General features: G+C 35.1%; 3 protein-coding genes across 3 annotated transcripts; 1 reads left to right on the top strand and 2 right to left on the bottom strand.

Moving 5' to 3' along the window:
* The first annotated feature begins 1,740 nt into the window (after nt 1-1,740).
* Nucleotides 1,741-3,479, top strand: LOC111483423 (ethylene-responsive transcription factor CRF2-like). The gene has a single exon (XM_023129646.1). It carries the CDS (start codon nt 2,316-2,318, stop codon nt 3,273-3,275), a length of 960 nt encoding a protein of 319 aa, XP_022985414.1. The 5' UTR covers nt 1,741-2,315; the 3' UTR covers nt 3,276-3,479.
* A 2,559-nt stretch (nt 3,480-6,038) lies between these two features.
* On the bottom strand, nt 6,039-6,789 carry LOC111483431 (stellacyanin-like). The gene is made up of 2 exons (XM_023129653.1): nt 6,545-6,789; nt 6,039-6,464 (listed from the first exon to the last, which is right to left on the bottom strand). The coding sequence occupies exons 1-2, from the start codon at nt 6,717-6,719 to the stop codon at nt 6,049-6,051; spliced, it is 591 nt and encodes a 196-aa protein (XP_022985421.1). The 5' UTR covers nt 6,720-6,789; the 3' UTR covers nt 6,039-6,048.
* A 1,335-nt stretch (nt 6,790-8,124) lies between these two features.
* Nucleotides 8,125-9,675, bottom strand: LOC111483439 (arabinogalactan peptide 20). Its single transcript, XM_023129664.1, has 2 exons — nt 9,280-9,675; nt 8,125-8,623 (listed from the first exon to the last, which is right to left on the bottom strand). The coding sequence occupies exons 1-2, from the start codon at nt 9,395-9,397 to the stop codon at nt 8,526-8,528; spliced, it is 216 nt and encodes a 71-aa protein (XP_022985432.1). The 5' UTR covers nt 9,398-9,675; the 3' UTR covers nt 8,125-8,525.
* Between the last annotated feature and the right edge of the window lie 549 nt (nt 9,676-10,224).

Genomic DNA, 10,224 nt, shown 5'->3' with positions numbered 1-10,224 from the left:
TTTTTTTTTTTTTTTTTTTTTTTTTTTTTTTTTTTTTTTTTTTTTTTTTTTTTTTTTTTTTTTTTTTTTTTTTTTTTTTTTTTTTTTTTTTTTTTTTTTTTTTTTTTTTTTTTTTTTTGCTCTCTATACCGCTATAGATAAGATTTGGTTGAATAGGATTTTTAAGACAGAAAATAGTATGAAACAAAGTTTTTATACCAGTGATATCTTTGTTATTTCCTTCCACATTGTAAAGTCACCGTCACAAAGATTTTATTATCAACATGTGAATACTATTCTGTCTTGTTCTATACTGTAAATATTATTTTGTGGGGTAAATTATATTTAAATTAAAATCATATGATTAGGCCTACATTAAATATATAATTAATTGTAATATTATTAATAATGAAATAATTATAAAGAGCATATGTTTATAATCGCTAGAAGTTACCAAATAATCCAAGCAAATTAAGCGGCAAAACAATTTGCTGTCCTCTTCAATATTTTCCAATATTATTTAAATTAATTAATATTTTTGCCTATTATTATCGAATAACGATTATGAACACCCAACCACCAATCATTAAAGGACACCCAACACCTTTTTATTTTATAATACAATTAATTATTATCAATTCAACAATATATAGTAATTTAAAATTATAATTATGTTACATTTAAGATATGCTAAAAAATTATATAGAATTAATCTCAGTTAGTTTTTTATTTAAAAAATTAATTATACTAAAGTCCAAATGCACGTAGACGTTTACAAAATTGCCCCTATTTAACCGTTTCTGTTATAAAAAATGGCTGCAACCACGCGAATAAGAAGGGAGGGTAAATGAGTAAAAAGTGCAGGACGGCGTCGTTTCTGCCGATTCTCACTCTTTATCAGCCAAATTAATTATAATTAGCTATTTTTTTTTTTTTAAGATTCTAATTATATGTAAACAATAATAACAGTTTTAATTATTCGTGGAATGCGAAGCACAGGAATATTTCTCTTCTAATTATTATGAAATTAATTTAATTTTATTTGAAAAAGAAAAGGGATGAAGATGTGGGTACTTAAAAATGGCGCCAAATTCAAGGCTGCCTCCCACGTTACACTTTGCTGACACCATAACGGTCTCTTAAAAACTTCCATTCACTACTCATTTTACAAAATTGCCCTTCTCTTTTATTTTACCCCTATTTATTTTTATAACCATTATTTATCCCTTAATTAGATAATTACGAATTTTTAAAGATTGTAAATATCTAATTTGAAAAAGAATAACCGAAAGCATAATAAATGGTAATTATAAAAAAATGGTTAAGATTCAATTTAGTTTTAGGACAAAATCGTCTCAGTCAACAAAAATATCACTTTGAATCGCTAATTTCCATAACAAATCTTTTGCCCAGTCAGCACCCACTCTCGTCCCTCCTGCTCCGTTGGATCTCCCACTTCTTCAATCCTCGTCTGCCACGTGTCATAATCTGACCTCCCCTGTTTTTGCGGCAACTCGTGAAAATATCCCCCGTCGCTGGCATTCCAACTCCCCCCCCCCCCCCCNCCCCCCCCCCCCCCGACAATGGCGGCGCGTGTGAGTGTGTGCGCGTGTACTATTGGAAGTTGGGGGTTGGACCGGGTTTTTTTTTGAAATACGGGTGTTAAGGGATCCTATAAAACAGGGAGGTTTGGTTATTCGCTGGGATTTTCTTATCTCCTTCTTCTTCTTCTTCTTCTTCTTCTTCTTCTTCACTCTCCCATTTTCTTTCTCATTTTCCGGGAAAATTTAGTGGGAAAATTACAGACGCTTTCCAGGAAGTTCAAAGAACAGAGTAAGTGCGTTGAGGGAAAAGGGCATTTATTCCTCTTCTCTTTCTTCTAAAGCTGCTCTTACCCAACTTTTCTTTTTTCTCTCCCACTTCCTCCAATTTTCCCAGAAAATTTCTCTTTTCCATGTCCATTTTCATGTCCTCCTTTTCCCCTTTTCCCCTTTTCCTCCCTCTTCAATGAATGGTTCTGGGCTTCCCGTTTTCGCCATTTCTTTCCCTCTCCCGTTTACATCTTAATCGCCTTTTTCTGCAATTTTCTTTTCGGTTTATTCAATCTTTTTGGTTCTTATGATCGCTATAATCACAAACGAATAAGTGGAGCAACGTCGCTGATTAATCTCCCAGCTTCTCTTTCACGTGTTCTTCAATTTTTCCTTTATTCTTCCATGGAATCTTCCCCTTTCTTTTCTCTTTTTACCCTCTTTCCCCAATCTCTATATTTCACTCGCATTTCGCTTTCAATGGTAGCTCTCTGAATCTGCTCTCTTCTTCTTCCTCTGTTTCTCATGGAACCAATGGACTTGTTCTCCAGTCCTGTTCTGCCGCCGATCAAGTACACTGAACATCGTAGCCAAACCAGACTCGTTTCTCCGCCATTAATGGCACCTAAGGTCGTAAAGATTTCTGTAATGGACGCGGATGCCACGGACTCTTCTGGTGATGAAGAAGAACAAGACTACGCTTGTCGCCGAGTCAAGAAATTCGTTAACGAGATTACAATCGAGGCCTCGCCGGTGAAGAGTAGCCGCAAGAAATCCACCGGCGGGAAATCCAAGTTTCCGGCGGTTAATCGGGATCCATTGAAGCAGCAACCGGCGGGAAATAAGAAATTCCGCGGCGTACGGCAACGACCATGGGGGAAATGGGCGGCTGAGATTAGAGATCCTTTACGACGAGTACGGGTGTGGTTAGGCACATATAATACGGCTGAAGAAGCCGCTATGGTCTATGATAATGCTGCCATTCAACTCCGTGGGCCCACCGCTCAAACGAATTTCATTCCTCCGCCTAAGTCCTCGCCGGAAACCGCTGCGGCGAGCTCTGGCTATGTCTCGGCCGAGGAATCCAACGAGAATCTGTCCTCTCCGACTTCCGTTCTCCGTTGCCCGTCGCCATCGACAAACGACGTCGTATCCGGAAAAACCTCAACAACAACGACAACCGGAAAAGAAACCGGCCGAGACGAACCGGAGAAGATTTCGGAATTCTCGTTCCATTCTAACTACGATACATTTTTCCCCAATGATAACTTCGACTTCCGACCGCCGGTTCCGTCTCTGTTCGGCGAGACCACACTCAACGACGGCTTGAAGGGCGACTATGGCAGTAGTATGTTCATTAACCCGGCCGATGATTTCGGGTTCGGTTTCGGTTTCGGGTTCGGATTATCCACGTGGCATACGGTTAAAGATTCCTTCCAAGACATCAGCGACATATTCGGGTCGGACCCTCTTCTTGCGCTTTGAGGTTTTTCTTTTAATTTTTTATTTTTTTTAATAGGTTGGGTTTTCGGCAATTTTGTGAGTGTCCCATTTTCCTTTTTATTTTATTTTTTTTAATTAGTTTTTTTATTTCTCGTAAATTTTGGGGTTTGTAAGTTGTCGATGATGTGTATCAAAAATGAAATGGTATCTTCCGTCACAGTAACGGTGACGGACAAATTTTGTGTACGTCTTTTCTTTAGCTCTTTTTCCTTTTAACGGACTGGCACGAGCACGTGACACGCACATTTAATAAATAAATAAAATAAATAACCTCTAAACACGTGCGAGAGAGGATACACGTGTGACGTGGCTCCATTGTCAAATTGCCGAATGTCACCCACCAACTTAATTTTTAGTATTTCATGTTATTTAAATTTTTATTGAATTCGAGAAGGGCAGATACGACTTTTTCCTTTTCTTTTTCTAATAAAATTTCACATTTCAATTTATCGTTGTTTTTATATACTTTTATTACAATACCAAAATTCTATATCCTAATTTTTCAAATTGCAGCTATTTCTTTAACAAATAATTTACATTACAAATATTTATCACTTTTTTTTATATGATTTTTATTAATTATTTAATTATCTCAAATAAAATTTAAAAATAATTATATTTTCTTCCATAAAATGTTTTTAGCTAATTTAAACCGGGACACAATCAAAAGTGTTTTGAAAATGCTAAAAATACAATTTAAAGTACTTTTAAAAAAAGTATTTTTTTTTTTCTAAATGCATTTATATTAAAGAAGACTTTAATTAAGAAAGAGGCTGAGTTATAATTAAAATGCTTATTTGTTTCTTTCGATGCTTTATTTTTAATAAATAATTTGTAAAAAAAAGTTATAATAATCAAAATGTTTTTGAAACTTTTTTAAAAATGCTTAAAAAGTAATTTAAAGGGCTTTTAAAATAAATGTCTACTGAATCTAATACTTATGCCAAAAACATTCTACAAATTTCAATATTTTAGGTTATCTTTCATAACTATTTATTTTTTTTATAAAAAATTATACTATAATTAAACATTATTTTCCACGTGGAAATTTTTTATTTGTTATTTAATTTTTAACATTATTTTCAAAATTCATATTAAATTTCCAAACTAACTGCATTTTCTTAAAATTTAGCTAAAAATTTAAATGTACGTAAAAAAATAACATCCTTATTAGACTGAAATAATAATAATAATATTATTATTATTATTATTATTATTATTATTATTGTCCAATGGGAATAGGCACAAATATTATTCTATTTTCAAAATGATAAAATGAATAATGGAGACCTACTAAATTTTGTAAATTTTCTTTAGAAAAATAAAACTTTTTTTTTCTCCAAATTATATAATATATATATATAAAAGGTGGTGCCCAAAAGGCGGCCATGCGTTAGATTGTAGAGAAGAACACCCGCAGGGAATTTCCTCCCTTAGCCAGTGGGGCCCACCAAAACTCAATCCTAACCATACACGTAAGCATCAGACAACTATTCCTGTCCGATCACATGGTCTGTATCTACTGTACAACCGTCTTGTAAATGGGCCGTCTGGTCCCCCAGGCCCAGGTCTTGTTGCTTCTGTTTCCCACCCATACCCACGTGGCAGATATTCTGATAGTGATTGGATCCCCACAGAATCAAGCAATGGGGTCTTGCGCTGATGTGGACTTCCCTTTTATTATTATTATTATTATTTTTGGATAGGTGTGAAATTAACACGTCAGCAATGCCCCCACCTCCCAATCACGGGCCTTTTTCAGTTCCCCTGGCCCAATCATTGCCACTGTCCATAGCCAAGTTGAAGAGCCGCCGTCAACCCGATTCAAATTAAATTTTATGAGTTTTTTTTTTTTTTTTTTAATTTAGTTATTAAAATATTGGCAGCATGCTTTAGGTATTTTCCGTGGCAACACATGCAAGTGATTCGTAAGAACCTACCCTTGAAAGAGAGAACCTGTCCTTGGAAGAGGGACAATAAAAATACATGGGTGAATAACTTGTAAAAATGTACTCTCTTAAGAGGGGCACTGGTGAGTAACTTGTAAGAACTTGCTCTCGGGAGGGAGGCACAAATGAGTAGCTCGTAAAAACCTACTCGTAAGAACCTGCCCATAGGAGGAGGGAGGCACAAGTGAGTAGCTCGTAGAAACCTACTCGTAAGAACCTACCCATAGGAGGGAGGCACGAGTGAGTAACTCGTAGAAACCTACTCGTAAGAACCTATCCATTGGAGGGAGGCACGAGTGAGTAACTCGTAGAAACCTACTCGTAAGAACCTATCCATTGGAGGGAGGCACGAGTGAGTAACTCGTAGAAACATAAGAACCTGCCCACTCACTCGTAGAAACCTACTCATAAGAACCTGCCCGGAGCAGCCCATCTTTGTCTTAGTAGAGTCTTTCAGTGGCATGTTTCGATCCTCTTCCCCATTACTTAGAAAAAGTGAGCCACCGGTTCAGATACAAGATACTATCATTATCGCCTGGACAATTAGACATCCAACCCGTAATCGCAACGACCCAATTGCAAGAGCGGAGCTCTACCAACTGAACTATATCCCCCCAAAGGCACAAGTGAGTTACTCGTAAAAACTTACTCAAATATAATAATTTTGTGAAGAAACAAAAAAATCCCGAGAGAGAACAAAATTATATATATATATATATAGGTTTTTGATTGAAGTATGGAAACATAATAAATGATCAAATTTGAATAAGAAACATTAAAACATGCAAAGGTACAATAAATGGAAATCAAAGAAAGGTGGAGAAAAACATGGCAATGGCGGCTAATCCCGCAGGAACAAGCAAGGCATTGGCATTGGCGTTGACATTGGCATTGGATCCTTTCGTGGCGGCGGTTGGGGCTGCAGCCGGGCCTACGTTTTGGGTCGGATCCAAATTCGTGTGAATGCCAAAAGTTTCAAGGTTGAACGGCAATGGGTCCGCACCAGAAGTGCCCTCCTTCGAACCCACTTGGACGTGCAGCTTCTGCCCAGCCTCACAATGCTTCCCAATTCCATCGAAGTAGTAGTAGTCCCCCGCCTCGGTCAGGTTCAGGATGGTCGGCCCTAGATAGTACATGTTTATCACATTCTCCTCACCACATACTTCGTAGTCCGTCTTCTTCACCGCCACTATATTGTTCGCACCAGGCCGATATGGGAAAACTACAAAACATCAAGAACACATATTAGAAATCACAACTCTCTATAATGATACGATAGACACATGATTTAGAGACACATACCGAGCTTGTCTCCGACACCGAAAGTTCTAGGCTTAGCCCATTCATCGTAGAATGTAACGTTATCGGGTACTCTCCAGCCATGGCTTGCGCCGACAATATGAGTGAATGCATTCACAGATGATCCCATCATCATCATCATTGTCGTGATCGTCATGATCATCATAAACTTGTCCATTTTGGTCCGCTCTCTCTTTGGAGATTAAGAGAGAGAGAGATCAGAAAAGAGAGGGAGGGTAGAAATGAATGTTGTTTCTCCTCTAAATCAAAAGGGAACAAAAAGAAGAGAAATAGGCAAAGGGGTTTAGTTTGTTCTTCTCCGTTAATGGTTGCTGCTTCTTTGTTTTGTTTGTTTTCATCGCTAGGCCTATTTTTTTACCTCTTTTTTCACCAACATACCTATTTTAAGTATATCCTTTTTTTTTTTTAATATTATTATTTTCCCTTTTTAATCCAACATTAATTACACAAAATTAGAGTTTTTAAATTGGTTTGTTAATCAACTTAATTTCCATCTAATTGCTCTACTTCTCTTATTAATTACCATTAGGTTAAATTATAAATTTAGTTTCGAAAATTATATTATTGGGTCCACATTTTTTCTTTTAAAATAAAAATAAATATTCTCATGGATTAATGTTAAAATATCATTTTTGTCTCTTTAAATTTTGTTATAGCCTTTTTTATATAAATATTATTATTATTTAAACATTTTTTTAATTCTCTAATAATTAAAAAAAATTATTTTGTATTTAATAAGTTTTTAAAATTTTAAAATAGATTTATTCAAAACATTTTTATGTTACTAACTTATTAAATATAAAATTATTAGACACAAACGTTAAGATTAAATGGGTAGCTTTAAGATTTGTGCAATTTTTAAAAAAAATGTAAAATATATTTGGTACTATAATAAATAAAATCTGGACTAATATTATATACGTTAATAACATTAAAGTTTTAGGGTAATTATACTAATTGATTTAATTTGTTTCATAATCATTTAAAAATTTTAATTTCACACTATATTAAAAAAGGTTTGATTTTGGTCGGAAAAATATAGTTAAAAATTCGTCAACTTATTATTAATATATTTGGATGCATGCCACTAAGATTCCACTTGACAAATCAAATGCAACTTGTCTATTACAAAAAAAAAAAAAAAAACATTAACATTTTATATTTAGATCTAAAAAAATGCTTAGAATCTTATAGATCTTACTATTTGTCCTTTTATATGAATATAATATTCTAGATGCAAATTGAAAATTCGAAAAGCTTTATTAAGCTATTTCTTTACAAAAATGAGAAATTTAAATTTTCGATCTCTCTAATTACGATTCCGATTGAGCTATATTCATGATGTTCTCCCTATTTGCGAGTCAGATTGAGCTATACTCATGATGTTCTCCCTAATTACGATTAGGATTGAGCTATACCCGTGTTCTCCCTAATTACGATTAGGATTGAGCTCTACTAGTGTTCGCCCTAATTACGATTAGGATTGAGCTCTACCCGTGTTCTCCCTAATTACCACTATTTTTCTCTAAAATTCAAATATGAGAGAGATAAAAGAAGGGGAAGAAACATGAAAAGGGAGCTAGGAGTCTCATTCAAACTCAGGACACTGTACACAGCAATACAAGACCACACCAACTGACTTTCATCATTATAAATAAGACCAAAACAGAAACACCAAAGGAACTGCTACAATATGCAAAAGAATCCAAATCCCTCAAGACCCATTTGCATTTCTAACTAAATGCTACAATATGCAAAAGAATCCAAATCCCTCAAGACCCATTTGCATTTCTAACTAAAATCTCTTCCTCCTTGATCAAAAGAGGTTCCAAAGGAACTACAATATGCAAAAAAAAAAAAAAAGGAAAAAGAAATCCAGTCCCCTCGAACCCCACTTGCATTTCTAACTAAATTCCCTTCCCTTTTGATCAAAAGAGGTTCTCCAAATGCTTGATACAATCTTTTAGAAGCTGCTGGATAAGTCAGCGTTGTGGATGAGATATGTGAGTGCCAATGCCACCAACATCAACACATAAGCTATCCCTTGGTCTATGGATGTCCCTGTGAAATGACGTTTCAAAGATACCAATTAAGTTCACTAAGAAATCTATGAATTTCAACCCTAATTCCTCAGGATTTTGCTTTTCAAAGAACTATTTAAAATGAACTTCAGAGTATAAGACATCAAGACGAAACACCTTTGTTCTAAAAGGTAACGTAATAGTAGTCAGGCCAACCAAATAGCAAACAGAATTACTTTGCATAATCATGGCAATAGGTTTAATTACACTCGCAAATTAATAGTTTATAGAAACTACAAGATAACTTTATGCAGTTGTTACGGATACAAGAAAATAGCTTCTGTATTATTTGTCATTTCTAACATTTGGTGCACAAATTGATGCCAATGACCTCTCGCAAAATTGAGAATACAAATACGTGTAGGAAAATAGATCCACCAAGGCTTGAACAAACAATCAAAACTAAAGGGGAAAAAAGTGAAGATTTGCGCTTAATATCTTTAATCACAGTTCATCAAGAAACGTAAACCGAAACAATGTTTTGGTAAACTCAGAAACTGAAACCCTCAAAATAATCAGGAAACAAAGAATAAACAAACAAAACTCATTTCAAGCCACAGATCAACAGTCCACACAGATCTAGAACAAAAATACAAAACATAACTTAAAGAAATAGAAATTAAGAAGAGAACTAACCGTCGCTGGTGGGAGCGGGTGCCGGAGCCAAGGACTGAGGCTGAGCAACCGGCAAGAAGATGGCAAAGATGAGCGCGGCGGCAGCCACAAATCCAAAAGACGTCCTGGAAACCGCCATTTGACTCCGAATCGTGCTGTGATTTTCTCCTCTCCTTTCTTCAGGCGATGAATCGCAAGAAATGTAGTACCAAGGCTCGATCTCTCTCTGCGATGCGTCTCTCAGATCAAGAGGCTTTCAGTGCCTTCTTCTTCAATGACTTCAAAGAGGCTCGCAGAGAGAGAGAGAGAGAGAGAAAGGAATCTCCCTTTCCCTCCTCGAAGGGCGAAATGGAGAAGACGATTAAGAGAAATCTCTGAACGGTACAGAGGCAGTTCAGCGATGGAGGACGGGGGAATCCAAATCTCCGAAGGAGTATCATTTTATAGGGTAAATTATTTATTTATTTATTTTATTTTTAAATTATTATTATTTTTTAATCCATTTATATACGTTTTTAGCAATATTATAATTTTTTTTTGCTTAAATTAAACGTAACTGGATTAATTCAGTTTTATATATTAATGTTTGATAAGTTCCCAAATTTAAATCTTTTGGTAAATTTAAAAAATAAATTAAAATCGCACCTACCAAATAAATTAATATTTCATTGTGTCGTTTAATAATTGTAATGTACAAAATAGTAGCCACCAATGTGGGACTGTCTCACTAAAACACGAATGAATAGAACCACAACTCGCTAAACATGCCTCTTAAATGTACGCAGTGCACATCTATTTAGCTCGACGCTGCTTTAAATCTAATATTATGTGAGTGCCGAGTGCAAATGATCGAGCACCAAACCAGTGCAATATTTCGCAATAGGTCAAGTTCGGTTGCTGTCTAAGATTCATTGAAAAACCCCACATCGTCTAAAAATGATTTTTTTTTTTTTTTTTTTTTTTTTT

The sequence above is a fragment of the Cucurbita maxima genome, unplaced genomic scaffold, assembly GCF_002738345.1.
Source record: "Cucurbita maxima cultivar Rimu unplaced genomic scaffold, Cmax_1.0 Cma_Scf00008, whole genome shotgun sequence".
NCBI lineage: Eukaryota > Viridiplantae > Streptophyta > Magnoliopsida > Cucurbitales > Cucurbitaceae > Cucurbita > Cucurbita maxima.
The sequence above is the reverse complement of the archived record's forward strand: the minus strand, read 5'-3'. Positions and strand labels throughout refer to the sequence as shown.

What these genes read in the sequence shown, in the direction of transcription:
- LOC111483423 (XM_023129646.1), top strand. Translation starts at nt 2,316, where the DNA reads ATGGAACCAATGGACTTGTTCTCCAGTCCTGTTCTGCCGCCGATCAAG.
- LOC111483431 (XM_023129653.1), bottom strand. Translation starts at nt 6,719, where the DNA reads ATGGACAAGTTTATGATGATCATGACGATCACGACAATGATGATGATG. An exon ending in CGGTGTCGGAGACAAGCTCG is followed by an intron (nt 6,465 to 6,544) that starts GTATGTGTCTCT and finishes GATGTTTTGTAG; the next exon opens with TTTTCCCATATCGGCCTGGT.
- LOC111483439 (XM_023129664.1), bottom strand. Translation starts at nt 9,397, where the DNA reads ATGGCGGTTTCCAGGACGTCTTTTGGATTTGTGGCTGCCGCCGCGCTC. An exon ending in ACCCGCTCCCACCAGCGACG is followed by an intron (nt 8,624 to 9,279) that starts GTTAGTTCTCTT and finishes GTCATTTCACAG; the next exon opens with GGACATCCATAGACCAAGGG.